The 16,663-nt window shown below is 37.9% G+C and overlaps 1 protein-coding gene across 4 annotated transcripts in view; it reads right to left on the bottom strand.

The window, feature by feature from the left end:
• LOC146456801 (atrial natriuretic peptide receptor 1-like) overlaps positions 1-14,536 on the bottom strand; it is a 33,736-nt gene extending 19,200 nt beyond the window's left edge. The window contains exons 1-4 of one of the 4 annotated variants that reach the window (XM_085092767.1): positions 14,478-14,536; positions 3,640-3,676; positions 3,365-3,410; positions 1,739-2,320 (exon numbers count right to left, since the gene is read on the bottom strand). In XM_085092767.1, coding sequence (XP_084948893.1) covers positions 1,739-2,320; positions 3,365-3,410; positions 3,640-3,657 — 646 coding nt within the window. In that variant the 5' untranslated portion in view covers positions 3,658-3,676; positions 14,478-14,536. The other 3 variants (XM_085092768.1, XM_085092766.1, XM_085092769.1) reach the window with 3 other exon arrangements.
• Positions 14,537-16,663: the final 2,127 nt, after the last annotated feature.

A 16,663-nucleotide genomic window follows, 5' to 3' on the forward strand; every position in this document is an offset into this window, starting at 1 on the left:
ATAGACCTCTATCACGGAAATTTAAAATTTTTATGCACTAACCAATTCTCTCTTATCACCGTAATTTAAAATGTTAATGTTGGCCCGATAACGCAAAACAATCGACCCTGTTGGGAACAGCACCTTAAAATCGGTAAAAAGCTAAAGTTTGAGAGTCTTGTCTGGTAAAATAGCGAAGATATAGTTCCGTGAATTCAGGAACTTTTCCAAACGTTTGTATGAAGACGGGCAAACTTTGCCCGTTTCCATACAAACGTCTATAAAATTTTCAGACTTAACGGGGCTATATCTTCGCTTCTTTAAAAGACCAAGGCCCGGTTGTTCGAAAGCCGATTAACGCTAATGCCCTATTAAAAATTAACCGACGTATTCATCTCGCTTATTTTAAATGTTTTCAAGAGCTAATTTTAACCTAATAGTAAAGGAAAGTCTAAGTCAATACTAAAGGATAAAAATCGTTTGGAAGAATCTTTATTCATTAGTCATTAAACTTGAATCAAAGTTTATGTTAACCCAGGATTAGCTTAACCGGGCTTTGAACAACTCCGCCTAGACTCTCAAACTTTGCCTTTTTTACTAACTTTAAGGTGCTCTTTCCAGCAGTATCAATTGTTTTGCGTTATCGGACCAACATTAAAATTTTAAATTACTGTGATAAGAGATAATTGGTCAGTAAAACTCATCCCACTTTTTTTTTTTTTGACCAATGAGAAGTAAAACCAAACCGACCGTGACTCGCTCGCACGTGGTTTTCGCGCCGGTCGTTGACGTCATTTACATGTATTTTGTTCGAATTCTGATTGGTTCATTTTGTTGTTTGGGTCTGCTGTGATTGGCCAGGTGTTGGTTTGAGAAAGCCTCAACACTTGTCACATTTTGTAATGATATCTACACTTGCGATGCCCTATACGACGTCACAAAAATGTAGCTTACATGACATAAGTGCAGTTGGTCAGTCAGTCAGACTAGTGCATCACTCGATACACCTTACTGGCACTGATCAAAACAAAACGCTTGATAAGCAACAAACGGATGATCACCTGAAGTTATGCTGGACCGAATACTCAGAGTAAGAGAGTATTCGATTTGCTAGAACTATCCGGACAGACTAGCCAGTGTGTAAATCGAATGCGTCATTTTGAGGGGATGGTGCTGCAAAATCTTGAAAAATAATCACTCCGAAAATTTTAGTACTATTTTAATTTGAAGGACTAGGATAAAACTTATTCTTCAAATTGGTACATTCTGTTTACGAACTGACCAGTCAGCCCCGCCAGCTTTCACAAACTGAAAGCGCGCCCTAAGTTACCTTAAACGTGGTTAATCCATCTAATCATGCTTACACATGACATCCGATGATTCCAGCGTATTAGCTAGCCCGCTTAATCCTGATAATCCAGCTAGTCCCGTTAAGCTAGTAACTGGCCAGTAAATCCAGCTGATCCTGTTTATCTTAGCCTGCGAGCAAGCTCTCCCGTAGCTTGCTCGCAGGCTATGTTTATCTGCCGGCAACCAAGTTAACCTGACTAATCCAGCTAACCTAGGCAGCCAACTTAATATCCACCCAACCCAGCTTATTTACTTATATATCCAGGACAAGGATTCCGGGATTGACGTTGACAAATAATCCCGCTCGGTTTTTTAAGGGTCATTGTCAGTATCTTGAATTTACATGAGTTTGATTTGAAAACACTTTTCAGCAAAATACCAATGGAAGATTTTATGTGTACAGACTTACCCCGCGTCACTTCCTTTCCCTTCTCTAAGACTCTCTCAAACTGTGGATTTTTATTGTCATAATTCTCGAACAAAGAAACTTTTACGCTGGGTTCTACTGTACTTCGAATTTTATCAGCCATTGTTTTCCATTCGACCTCAGAAGAACTCAAAATGGCGAAAACAGTCCACTTAAATGCTTTGAGAATCTGCAGCACAAACTTCGGAGTATATCGCTCACTGCGCCGTGCGTAAGCTGTTATTGTACTCAGCGTACTGTAAATGTCTTTGTCGATGAATTTTTTCGAAGATGCCGCATAAGTTACTATGGGTTTATTCCAGATCTTGGCTAATAAAGCCACAGGCTCGGCCACTACAGAGCAGGCAGGTCCTATAAAAAAGTCAACCGCCTCCAGCCGCACCATTCCACGAAGACCTTTTTCTGGTTCACACGAGCTATCCATAATTTTGTATGTAATATTGTACCCTGGTAAAAGAGTTGAGTCGTCCATGACGTCATGAATTGCCATGGGAACGGCTGCGGCAATCCGCGTTCCGATTGGCCAGCGTCCTGTCATTGGTAACAATACACCGAGGTGGATTTCTAAGATTAAAAACATAATTAGACAATTTTTACTTCGGACTGTGTATGCAGCCTGAATAATAATAATAATAATAATAATAATAATAATAATAATAATAATAATAATAATAATAATAATAATAATAATAACAATAATAATAATAATAATAATAATAATAATAATAACGTCACGATCTTGAACTAGACAGCTACGTTACAAAAAGAACAGGCCATGTATCTTAAGATTTTTATTGCATGAACCATTTGGACGCCCTATTGCGTAGGATCATTTTAAGAAAATATTCAGAAGTTTGGATTTTCTGTTAGACGTCTTCAAAGCATTTTAGTCCAAAGGTAATTTTAGGGTTTTAGAATTTGATTCATTTTTATTTTCCTTAGGGGTTTGATTAGAAGTTAGTTATTAGTTTTTACGGTTTAGTCTTCGCGAGGTTGGCCTACGGTTTGCCGCCCAGCCATCGTTTGCTTAGGTTCTGGGCATCTAGAAGTTCGACACTGCCTATAATAATAATAACCCTTTATTTAACGAGGATGGAATACCAGTAGCTTCCATACAATGACAAATAGCTAAGACAAAAAATAAATAAATAAATCATAAATAATTATCTGCTACCATCTGAAAATGGTCTAAAGAGGAGTTTTTTTTTTTTAAACTAAGATTCATATTATAAACTTAAGATACTTTCTAAATTTAGCTTGAGATGTAATTCACCGATGATACAAGTCAATAATATTATACGATCGCCAAGCGTTTGAATGAAACGTTCTGATGGAGGCCAGTGCTCCTGTTACAGGCTGATCTCAATACAATGATATCGCTGGAAGCAGGTCTGTGGTTAGACTCTGAGCGGTCTCTCTTTTGCTCGAGAATCCGAGCGGAAGAACACAAAAACTGCCTTCTCGAGCAAAAGAAAGACTGCTTGCAGTCTAGTCTGTGGTTGTGAGTTGCTTATTCTTCTGTAGCTACGGATAGTACTGTTCTGCATTTGATAAAAAAAAGTTTATTTGTAGTAGTTTACTAAATTAAACATAGATAAATGGTATTACCTTTTGTTAACACTGATGGTACAAACGTGACCAAGCTTGAAATTAGCTAAGGCAAAGACAAAATATGGTAAGCTTTTTAAACAAACAAATTAGCAAAGTGCATTTGATTGGCATCTCCTATTGGCCCTTACCATTATTAAGAAGAAATGGATTGGACCATATTTTAAAGATTAATTTGCTCAAACAGTATTTATACGTTTTACCTTATCAGTGCGATATAGCAAATGAAGTTTTCGTCAATTCAAAGAGTACAGAGGAAGTGGAATATCGCTTACCATAAGAACTGCGAACATTTTGCTAGCAGCTTAGTTCCTGTAAAACAGAAAGACAATTATGGAGTTTTCGTTTTCCATAATTGCACCTGTCTGTGTGCTAGCGGATGAAATGTTGTTGTTTTGTATTCACAATATCAAAATTACTATAACTACTAGCATTTTTTTTTCGTGCATAAGCAAGGAATAACACGATTCCATGATCTGTCTTTAATCAAGTTTTGCAAAAGCTGTACGTGCATTTTGGGAAGACAAGCTTTTAAAACAATTTTTAGACTGATATAGTCCATTGGAGTTCAAACTGAAAGATTCCAGTCAGAATATGACATACAAGGAATCTTCGCCACTGTTCGTGATCCTTAGTTTACGAAATTTAGTTCTTATTCCTCGCAAATGACATAAATTGCAAATTAGGATGGAAAATATGTTGCAAAAGTTCTTTACACTCTTCTGTTGAACGAAGCCAGGGAGAAACGCAATATCTATCATGTGGGAGAACGCGATGTCTCTTGCATATTCTTGGAAATTAAGAAGAGCTGTTATTTTGAAGTGGTTATATACCATCAACCATGAAACATTTGTCTTCTAATCATTTTACAAACATCGTGTTGCTACGTATGTTATAAATAACACGTAATTTGGCAGAAGCAAGTTGAAAATCAAACACTTTCGTCAACCACTTTGTCAAGACAACGCGAATTTTAAACATTATAATAAACCGTCGCGTACCTTTCGTCCCCTCACACCGACATCAGTTAGTTCACTTTTGATTGGCGTTTTCTGTTCCAAATATACGGCAATCTGGTTTGTTTTATAATCGAAAAGACCCAATACTATTATAAACCCATTTGAGAAGAAGGGATGAATCCAGCTGTTTTATGCTGTTAACACCATTACAAATGAATTCAAGCCTAACAATGCAAAAGATATACATAAACCCTCGCCGGAATACTAGAGAATAGTTGCTAATTACGGATCAATGCACGCAAAGCCAAATATTATGTCAGTATAAGGATTGGGTAATTAGCGAGTAGACTGAACATATTCCAAGTTGCTGTAGGCAAGCAGTTTGGAAAGCGGGAGACAAATTTCTCTCAGCGCTGTTCTGAGTTTTTAGTAATTAAAAAAATTTGCAACATAAAACTAAAACAAATATAATGTTATGTTTTAAGCCTGGCAATAAATAATAGATGTAGTTTTCATTCAGTGGCCAGGCATACTAGGAAAAGGAAATTTTTCTTTTTTCTGTGCAAGTGACTGAAAAATACATAACCACTACATACTATACCTTTTTGTTAAAAACTGAATCATTGTATAATGCAATTCGAGGGATTTGATTGGCTTAGCGACCATGGTATATGAGCCATTATACCATGGCCGAGAAATGACGGCCAATCAATTGTCTGCTGGTTATTCTTGCACAGCGAAATCATTAAGATCTAGCAATATTTCTTGATTATTTCTTCAATTATTCCACTTGCGCTTGTTGGATATGAGATGATTAAAGCCAACTCGGCGCTGCGCGCCTCGTTGGCTATCTATCATCTCATATCCAACAAGCGCGAGTGGAATAATTGTTAAATATTACATATACAACGATTAGCATATTTTCTGAGAAGTGTTTTTTTTTAATAGAATTTAACCCATGTCTTGGTTGGCTAATTTTTGGTTTACAAAGAAAGAAATGGCAATTTTAAAAGCAGCCGAAAAAATATCTGTATAACCCAGATATCACAGCTAATCTGGCGATGAACTTATCAAGAAAATATCAAGCTTTCATTAATTTAGCACGAAAATGTTAATCAGTTCGAGTATTGCGCTTTGTCTGTTGTCTAGCTCTAAGGTCGGATATTCGAGTATTTAGAAGATATTTTAGATACATTCGAGAATAACTGGGAGCTTGGAACAGTTCTCGGCAAATAGCAAACGCGGTAACGTTAAAAACCCCTCGATAATGGCAAAGATAATGCGTCACGTGACCCTTACTGACCAATGGTAGATGAGAGGAATACCTTTTGAGGTATTATAATTAAGGATATCAAGAAAAGCTCGCCAAAGAAAACAGAGGAATTGAAGTTGTCTTCTGAATTGTTTTTCCAGTCGCAAAAGGGACGACCCCTAGAATGTCTAAGTTAGTTAATTCTAATATCCACTTCATGTTAAACATGTAACTGATTAAGAAACAACGGGAGACAACGCGCTGGTATTTTTTTTTCGCGATTCACCTGCAAATGCAAATCAGAAAGGCAATATATCGGTCTTGTTAACAATCAACTAGGCCCTGCGAAAAGCTTCAGATATTGGGCAGTTTGTTCGATTGGTTTTTGAATGTCAACGGTCAGTTCAACGTCGCTAATTTTTTATTGATTTTACTGGCATACATCTGCTTAAATTTGAGTATAGTATTGGATTAAAAAGAAACCTCGTCGTTATCGTCTTCAGTCTGTCTGCACGTCATGTCGGGCTCTCGCTTCGGCTTAAGACATGTCCAACCAATCTCTTTGAATTGGCCGAAAATAAGCACTTTTTATGAAAAAAAAAAAAAAAAAAAAACCAAACAAATGTTTGTTTGATTGTTAATTCCATACAAACAGTGTTGCCCTTGCAGAAAAAAAAAAATTCAATTTCGCGGCGATTCGTGACGGTAGCGCGATTAGCATATTCTATTTCATTATCTTTACAAGTTTCGATCTGTTTCTCTTTATTTATCCGACAAATGAAGGCAATTTTAGTCACAATTTTACGCCATTATAATAAGGGCTCTTACTCAACGACGAATTTAGTGATTTATTGAACTGAATGTCTCTTATCCACTCTATTTCACAAGTGCGGTAGATGTTTTATATTCCCACCAAATATTACCAACCCTCGTCTTGCCGATCTTCAAAAGTTTCGTGATCCTAATTACGGCTTATTATGGAGCATTTTATGAGAGCGTATGATAGAGACCAGAACCTTTGGCTAGTGGATCCATTGAGACACACGGTTTTTTAATGGAGACAGATGTTGTTTAATTTCCAGAGGATTTTATGTACCTCAGTCAAGCACCTGCTCCAGTAATTATTTTCCTCGACAGTTTTTTTTCTCTGTTTTTAGCATTCGCCTGGAAAGGAAGGAAAACGGATTCAGCAGAACGTAATTATTAAAGGGGGTTTTAAAACGGGTAGAAAAAAAATAGACTGTAATGTCCGGCATTGATTAACAGATGCAATTTATTCATTCGTATTCATGAATTGCCGGCATTCTAGCAAAAGGTATACTTGTTCCTGAAAACAATTACTCAGCTTATTTTACTAAAAGTACAAAATTAAAAAACGTTTCTGGATTTTATATTTTTGTTGTTGTTTTTTTTTTTATGGTGATCTGCTAAATCTGATAAAAGCCAACAAAAACTGAACATATACGAACAAATAAGAAAATGCTAGTCTTCATTCACCATCGAGAGTCGAACTAGTACTGTGATCATTGAAAGCTCAGTGCCATTTTATGTATGGTAAAGTGTTAGGAAATTCACCATGCAGTTTTTCTTTAATGAGGTCTCTGTTTTATTAAAAGGACCCCGTTGAACGAGCGAGATTAGAGTATTCTCCCTAAAGCGAAGGTTTACCCGTATTAATAAAAGTAATATTTGGTTAGGTTTACACATACAGCTTTAAATAATGCTGAAAATTCAATGTAGACTTGCCGCTTGACAACGGGAAAATAAGTTACAGACTTTGAAGCTAACATTTATGGGTTAAAGATACTGATTTATTTTACTCACCAACTTCGTTAGGCTAGTTAACTCTCTCTGCACAATAGCTCTGTATGAAACCGTTTTTCAGCTGGTTATTTCCTGAAAGAACCTGCTTTGAAGTCTATACGGGTATTTGTTTCATGGAATTGAGCAAAAGCCACCTGCAGAACTGATCTATACCGGCCGCTGTCGTGTGATAATTACGCTGCTCATACAAGCCCAGGATTGAGAGGAGCCCGAGGCCCTTTCAAGAATTTTCAGAATTAATTTTCTCGTCCATGAAAACGAGGATCGGTCATGTTATAAAGCGGTCAGATGTTTCCGGAAAACACCGATCAGCTGCCCACGAACTCTATCGGAGATTCTTCGGAAAAATTATTTTTTCTTTCTGTAATTAATAACCTAAAATCCCATCAAACATCCTCAATTGGGCAAGAATAATCGGGAATTTTGTTAAGCAACAAATCAATCTAACGAGTATATTCTAATTCGTTTGGTTTGCATTATTTCAATGTACGATTTTATGGCCATCGTACCGGCGCTATAACTCGACGATAAACATCCGCGTCATGCGGTGTTTGTAAAAAAACCGACGACTGAGATCGGGGTACGAGATTAGGTTTATGTTTCTAGTTTCTACGCAACCCGAATTTTTTTAAAAGACACGCGTAAAGATTAATTGTATCCGGCTCCGTGCTATTGTTTGTAGAGACATACTATTTTATTAACCAAGTCCAGAAAATAACATTTTTAAAGATAACCGAATACTGGTGGCAAGCTTAAGCCTATACGGAACGATTAGTGCCTAGCTCGGAGCAAACCACCTTGTTCGCGGGCTCCTTCGTGCACTATTGCCTCCGTTGATAATCAGTATGGTTTGTTTGCGCATGCTTGATTATTTGCTCAAGCCAAAAGGGTAATGTTATTAAGGTCATGTTTTTATGTTTCCTGAAGGATCCCTAGTGCGTGTCATGACGCATGTATCACTACAACAATTCCAAGAGTAAAATCATACAGAAACACAAGCCACGATACAAGAATCTGATGAAACGACGATCACTTGTTAAGCTTTTCCTCGCCGTCTGATTTAGGTACTTGAAGTGGCAATATTTCCAATAAAGTCTACACTCACAATGCGAGTATAGTGCTTTTTGTTTTCAGTAAACAACAGGCAAAACAATAGCTCATCATTTTACACAGAAACACAAGCCATGATATAAGAATCTGATGAATCGATGATCATTTATTCTGTTTTTTTCTCGCCGTCTGATTCAAATAATTGAGGTGGCATTATTTCCAGGAAGGTCTATACTCATAATATGCGTATAGCGTTTTTTTTTTTTCAGACAAGCAACAGGCAAAACAGTTGCCCACCAGTTCGCCAACTGGTCAATATTTTTACGCTTCTTTATCATTAGATCCGAGATTTACATTAACATCAAGTTCTTTTTACAGAACTGACAACGCAAATGATTCCCAAAGACCTAAAGATCGTTTCCAGAGGGGCAACTACATTGCCTTAGATTCCAAATGACTTATTAAAGATCATAAAACGTCGAAATCGGTACAGATATCGGCGAGAGACTAAATTGGAAATATTTACTTGCGAGGCTAGAGCGGTCTCCAATTGAGTGTTAAAGTAATTTCGCGTTTGGTTTAGTTTTTCATTATTACGCTCTGTGTTGGTTAACAAAACTCGCGCCTCTTTCTCAACCAGTAAGAATCCAAACCAAAACCAATCGTGTTTTCGCCGCACGCATTTTCCCGCGTTTGGCGCCAGTTATGTACAGTACAGTTATGTATCTACTCAGTCTAACTGAAAAGATAGCTTCAAATATTTTTTATTAGTTCATGGCTTCTTAACCCCACTTTTAGTTTTTTCAAAAACTGAAAAAGTCTGATGTACGTTACCTACTCCCTTCTGTCTTGTTTCCAAGTATAAAATGCTTTGTATCCTCCCTATAATTCTGACATCTGGATAATTCCTCACTTATATAACGACGTGTTTGAACACATCATGTCAGTAAGAGTATAAGCGGTTCTTTACAAAACGGTAATCACGGGGAATGTCCAGTCAAGGCGTGCTTGAGAGTTTAGCTTTTTATTTATTCATTTGTTTAGCAATCTTCATTTTCGCGGCAAACACTTCATGGTAAGGTAAGGGTGACAATATGGAGGGTTAGGGTTAGGGCTATGTGGGTGACTATATAGTACCATAACATGAAATACTTGCTATTTTTGCAGCCTTTCTTTCCGACCGACTGTCGCAAGAGGAAGGGGACAGGAAACCCTGCCTTGATTTGGGGAATTTGAGCGGCCATATCCCCTCTCCAATTTTTTTTTTTTTAGAAAATTTGCTAATCTAATACCATGCTCATTTATCGATGGCTTCTAGTCCGTGGCGCAATATCAAATGAAGTTTAAAAGGAGGAACGAAAAAAAAAAAAATATCGTTTGCTAAGTTGCGTGCACCACTGAAAATTGCGGTGTTCTTTCATTCATCAAATCTTCTCCATAATTTATGCACGTTTTTGTTGTTGATTAGACTGATGCAAAGCGGACGTGGTTGAAAAACCATTTATTTAGTCCTTTCTCAGTCTCCGTGCACTAAATATTAATTATATTCCTCCCAGAAAGCCAATTCGGTCGGTGCGATGAAGAATTGGGACGCCGGTTGGGGACTGATTTGGAAGGTTGTTTTCGGTGCTTTCACCGTTGTTAAAGAGAAATACAAATACAATATGCATTTCGTCGACTCTTTCACTTTTAGACGTTTTAAAGTATCTCAGTAAAAACACAACCCACGACAGCTGTAAAGCAACAAACTGAAAAAGAACTTGAAAATTTTGGACGTGGAATAGCAGTTGTTTTTATGTGTTAGAAGAAGAATGGTTTAAATTATGGACAAATATAAAACAATTATCATAAGGCTTTCGGCCTGCCGCTCTTGACTACAATAAGCATTTAAACAGTTCTGTTTCCCCTTAATGTAAAATGTCCATAGCTCACGTCCAGTATCTAAACTTATTTGGAAATTAATACGATCGGCTCCGACAGTAATTTATAAACCACCAACTGATTGGAACTTTGAATTAACTTGAACAGTTTTGTAATTTTTGTGAACGGATTCAAGTTATCAATTCAACTAAAACTGAGTTGATTAAATCTAGCTTCTTACCCGTAAGAATTGTCAAAGGTGAAGTTTTACGCTATGTAAGCCGTTTCATCTCATGATCTGTATTCAATGCTCCGTCCTTGACAACGACAAATTCGTTTTTTTTAATCGTTTTAAGAAAATTAGAACACATGGTTCATATTGATTGACAGGGTTATCAAAAAAGCCAAATTGATTTTAACACTTTTTGGGTTTTGCTTATAATTTCACTTTGTATTTTAACGACCTTGGTTTGTTAATAATAATAACTGCTGCGTTTCGTTTCTGTGTTAACTGTGAACAAAGAAAGTTAAGAATTAGGCCAAATTAAAACGTTTTGAACTTGATTTGGCGCCTGCAGAAGAATATTGAGTGGTATGAAAAAAACATTTTGTCGTTTTTAAACGACAAAATTGAAAGGCTAATGGCTAATTCACAGAAAACGGCAAGCGCGCAGCCCGCAAAAAAAAAAATAAAAATAAACAAATAAATAAAAAATCAATGTAAAAAGGGAGGAAGGCCAGACTCACCATATTTGTAATTCTATTTGTTATCACACTGTTCATTAGTGGAATCTTTCCGCAATCAACACCAAATGACATGCACTGAAGGAATTATTCTTTTTAATTTATCGGGCATTGTAAATTCGTCAATTCGTGTGTTCCGCTGTTTGTTTCAATTTTTCGTGAGTTTACTTTTTTTTAACGTTCCGCCCTTTATCCTTAGTAACCAAAGATCATTTCCTCCTTTGCATCAAAAAAAAAAAAAAAAAAAATATTAGACGGAGGGTCTGTATTTTCCCGCGTGAATGCAAGCAAAGCCTAATCTCATGTTATCGCCGGGTGTCTAACAATTACGGTTCCTAAAACAGCAAAGAGAATGAATCAGCTTAAATAAACAAAATTTGAAGGATCTTCCTAGATTTGATCAGTCGCTACATGTATCTCAGGAAGAGCTTGTTTTCTTCCCTTCAGAATCCATCAAACATCCATCCGTTTAATTTTCAATCGCAGAAGGAAGACTTGAAAATTTCACACCTGTATACACTGATGGATACTGAGCGCCTGCGCCAACCATTAAACTTTTAAAAGGGTCAAGAAATGCCACAAGTGTGGCGAGCAGTTTTGCGTTTGACCGGATTCTGCTCGTTTTTTTTTTTTTTTTTTTTTTGCGTCTATGGACTCTTAGGTTAAGGGTTAGAAATTTGTCCACGCAATCATTTGCTGGCCTAGCAGCCTAAAGACACTAGTGGCTGATTGAAAATTACCACAATTGCATAAAAAATAATAAACAAAATTACATGAAAAGTAAACACGAATACAGAGGTATGGCAGGGCCGTAGCCAGAAAAAAATAAGGACTGAGGCAATATCCATGTTTTAATTCCCGGTCTTTATGAAGATTTCGTTTAAACAAAACACTGGGATCAAACCTTATTTGACAAAAATTCCGCTAAGAGCCCTTAAGGCCATCTAGATCTAGAGATCGAGGTGAATTATTATTATTATTATTTTTTTTTGGGGGGGGGGGGGCTATTTAAATGCTACTTTAGGGGCTCTGTGGTCTTGTATGCGGCTGTTTAATGTGTTTGTTGGTGGTTTGCTTCTATAGGAAGGCCTTAGCTAACAACGACCTAAACCAGGTTTGCCTGACCAGAGGTTTCGTGAAAAGAAGGGTTTATGGGGGCGCGCGGGGGGGGGGGGGGGGGGGGGTGTGCTCAGTCTCGCAGGCTCATAAAACTTGGTCTCGGCCGTTCTCATTTGAGGATTTTCATTTCCAAATGGCAACGTAGTTAGCTGTTAAATGCCAGCGCGATTCGCCTCTGCCCACTAGCATGCTACCGCCATAGAGGCTCGAGCGCGTCCACAGGGATTTCGCTGTGGACATAAGCTAATACAAGGCCATTCAGCCTGTTAATTAGAGCCCATCGATGAACGGCACCAGGTCTTCAACCTGTAGAGAGCGCTTGACCTGCGCTCGCACGAACAGCTTCCTGTACTTAGTGGTGCTGCCGCCTGTCCGGTTTTTGCCTCTACAACGTCTTTCCGACCATCTCCGGTGGCTTTTTCACTGACACCACCATCTCTACTAGATGGAATGAAAGACAAAGTTGCTTCGCTGAATACTAGTAATGCCAAAACAAGGTTAAATTTTGGTTCGAAGCCGCTGCCTGGTTGGCATGAATTTTTGCTTAATTTTTCTCACCTGTAATTCAGGGCACTACCTGATTCGCGTTATCATTCATTGCGTTAACATTCAGTTTTTTTTACTTATTTAACTGTCTGTGAATTTGTCAACAATGACTGAGGCAAGTGCCTCGGTTTGCCTCATACTGGCTACGGCCCTGTATGGTCTGTGCTACGCAGCCTGGCGTAACAAACGTGCGAACTCCGTACATTGGTGTCGAACTGATTTTGAATTAATTATAACTGTGTTTATTTTACCCTGTATTAATAATAAAAGTGTTGCTATATATTGTTGTTTTAATCTTTATGGAAATTACTACTCCTCACGAATGAGATTGGGAGGAAGCATTCAAGCTTATCCCAAAGAAAGCCATTGAGTTTTTCCTACTTACGTCTGTGTCTATGCTTTATCTGGTTCATCTTGGATATGAAGAACTTGATTCTGTTTTTTCCTTTTGGTTTTGAGGCTACAAATGGAGAAAAACTGGTGGGGAGATAACCGAGCGCACATTCCCACCAAAAGGTTTACGCAGTTTCAACTGATGCTTCTTACTTATGAATCTATCATTGAAATCCTCACCATGATCAAATAAAATTGCTCCTGAGCCGAGTACTTCCCGTGGTTTTATTTATCAGAAATATGTTGAGCAAGGTGGTTCCAGGTTTTTAAGCCAATGGCTAACTAGTTCTAAAAAAACAAAATTCTTAGGGCTCTCCAATAATTCTTGTGGTTCTGTTTATTAGGTGATAGCGGCTTTTCTAGCTTCTGATACTGCGGTTGAGTAGTGTTAATGTACCATAGATTCAAATCATAACTTCTGAGCAGAACATGTACTTTTTTTCGGTATTGTTTCCAGTCGGCTCGATCTTGTTGAGTATCGTTTGAATAAGAAGGTTCTTTGATGAATTCAACAGTAAATCGATCGGGTTTTTTTTAACTGTTGCCGGAGAACTTGGAGCAAAGTCTAGATTTCTCGTTTGGCGCCTTCGTTCTACCGGAAGTAACAGGACGAATAAATAAGTTCGCTAGTCAGCAAAATAACTCTCTTTCACAGTTGGAGAAGACAATTATCTGCTGCTTACAGATCACTTTCCTCCAAGCTTGGTTCCATGGAGAAGATTAAAAAGGCCAATTTCATTTAAGGCGAAATTAAATCGTGGTATGTAGGTAACAATATGCTACACTGTGTGAGGTGAGTGTTTGGAAGGGGAAATTTCTAGAACTCATGATTATAACTAACCACATGTGTATGAAATTGCGTATTTGCGTAGAGAAAAAATAAAAAAAAAAAAACCTTACTTATTTCACTTCCAGAAGTTGTCCGAGTTGTGCGACTTTTGAACATTAAAGTATTTGAAGGTGCTTAAAACTAATTTTTGGGGATATGGGATCACCGTTAATCTTACCCAGCTTATCTATCAATGCAAATGAATGATCTGACATTGTCTCCAAACTGACTGATGTTTAAAGAGAAAAAAATAATGCGGGAAGGTGGTTTGTAAGCAGATATTTTACCCATCAATCCACCTCCGGTAAATATAACTGTAGCAATAATAAAGCATCATAAGAACGCGAAATATTAAGGAAAATACCGTGTCAAATAAACAGGTTTCCTGTTACCTTATGCCACGGCAATCGGTAGAATAACCAACCAGTTGGTTTTCGCTTTGCAGTCAATTGCTTTAGTTTTCACTTGTTTTTGCCCAACTTTGTCAATCTTTTGATTACAGCGACAAATGAAAAGTTCGGAAATTGCAATATCTACCTCTTCTTCAGTGAGAGATCTTCAGACGATTACAACGAGGATTGAATGAGAATTACAATAATACCAGCAAATTAAAGTTTAAAGACCGTGCACCAACAGCTTTTAAAAAGCCACCTGATTGGAGGACACAAGATTGACCGCTTGTCGTGGATGTTTCCGAGATCTTATTGAACTAGCGTGATGCCAGTAGTTTCATAACTTTGAACTTTTTTTTACCAGCCGTGCTTCATTCAGAAGCATATTCAAAGGAGCCACACTCCGCATTTAACATGTTCGCATTCCTGAATTTTTCAAAAGATTTCTGTCGCTCAGTTTGGCCTTTCTTTTCTTTACCAATAGCTTAAAATTAAGCTTTGAGAACCTCGGTAAGTTTTTATCGGCGGCCTGCGCACAATAGTTTTCTGACGTCCCCACATAGGCTAACCAAGGGTGCGACCACTTCATTTATTTAATTCGTATTCTTTTGTGCAGATTATCCAATCGAAAGCCGCAGATAGCTTCAAGATAAAAAGCCTTAAATCGAAAGCTATTTCGCGGAAAAGATGAAGTTACTTGTTCATGAATGCTTTGCGTTTTTTTTACATGCAAATTTTGGACGTTTTCAAGTTGAAATGAAATATTCAAAGCTGCTCAAGCAGCTGGTATTTTAAGAAGCCTGCCTAATATTTCGGTTAGACAAAACAAGCCTCAGTTCATCAGTGCTAGAAAAGCATATATGATAGGTTGAAGATTATAAATGAAAAACGTAAGCCACAACGGTAAAAACAGAGATCTGGAAAGAGCTAAATGAAATGAAAGATGCAGTGCATTGCCTCTTAACATAGAATGTTTTTCTCTGCCTTTACGAATGTTGTTTCCCATTTCAGTTTAACAATAAAAGCTCGAGAAGTCATTTCAATTTTGCAACTCGAAAACCCAAGTGCGACGGTAAATCGACACAACAGCTGTTCTTCTGTTAATTCTAACAATTCTTCATATAATTCTCAGTCGACCGACCACGCAACACATTAAACCGAAAAAAAAAAAAAAAAAAAATGGCGACTGGTACATTTATCCATAATTCTTAGCGTACTAACACCCTGAAAACGCTCATGGAGTCCTCACTAACAATGAACAGGAGAGTTCTACTTGCTAACCTTCAAGCCTAGCATGAACAATGTTGTCAGTACAGGGGCAAATTTCGCAGAAGATATGGCTTTTCTTAAAGCCTTTTTGGCTGTTTTAGGTTCGAAAGGTATTGGGGCGAGGTCGATTGTGTCGAGCTGCAGTTGACTCGTCTCCAGGCCTTAAATCATTAGACGCGGGGGTTTAATGGGAAGTGTTCATGACAAAAACTTGGCCATTTTATCGCTTGATTTCTGAGGAAATGATTGCGCCCTGAACAAACACAAACTATCCTCTCGTGAAAACACTAACAAACTCTCCGGTTAGACTCTCGTATACGTGATAAACGAACACCCTGCAATCTCACTGCAGATAAATAACATCAGCATGAAATCACGAGTAACGAATTCCACGGATCCCATGTCTTCATAGATAGCATTTATTTACCGCGGTCTGATATCTTCATCTTGCAGTTACTGATCCGAGCCGGCAAACCAAAACAAATGCCACAGAGCTGGCCGTACCCACTGGCATATGAAAAACGTCTCCTAACGGCTCAGAATGATCATTAAGAAAACCTCCATTCAGTACATTTGAGTTTTTCTCTTCATGAACAAGATAAACATCATTAAGCAGAGCTAAGGCATAAAGGCTTTATTACAAATGTATTTGCCCGTCGACACTGTCTTGTTGCTGAAAACTTAAAGAGACATCTGACAGTGGTTACGTGCTGAGTTCCACGTAGCCTCCTTCGCAGAGGCTCTTTCGGCTCGTCACACAATCCTTCCTCCTCTCGTTTGGGAGGAAAGATTGCGTGACGAGCCAAGGGAGCGTCTGCGAGGCAAGTTCCACGATGTAAATAAAGAGTTAGAAAAGTCACTTAACACGCCACCTAACTGACAACGCCTGAAGTGCCACCTGGGTTGCGTGAAAAAGGAACGTTTATAGTTTGTTCAGGATGCAATCAATTTAGAAATCAAGCCATAACAATTAACCTGCGAGGTGAAAAAATGGGCACGATAAAGTTTGAATCAATCTTACTTCAAGGCACTCGTTCCCAAGGTCTGAAGAGAATAGACCGT

Source organism: Pavona decussata, unplaced genomic scaffold (genome assembly GCF_977016875.1).
Source record: "Pavona decussata unplaced genomic scaffold, jaPavDecu1.1 SCAFFOLD_254, whole genome shotgun sequence".
In the NCBI taxonomy this organism is placed as follows: Eukaryota; Metazoa; Cnidaria; class Anthozoa; order Scleractinia; family Agariciidae; genus Pavona; species Pavona decussata.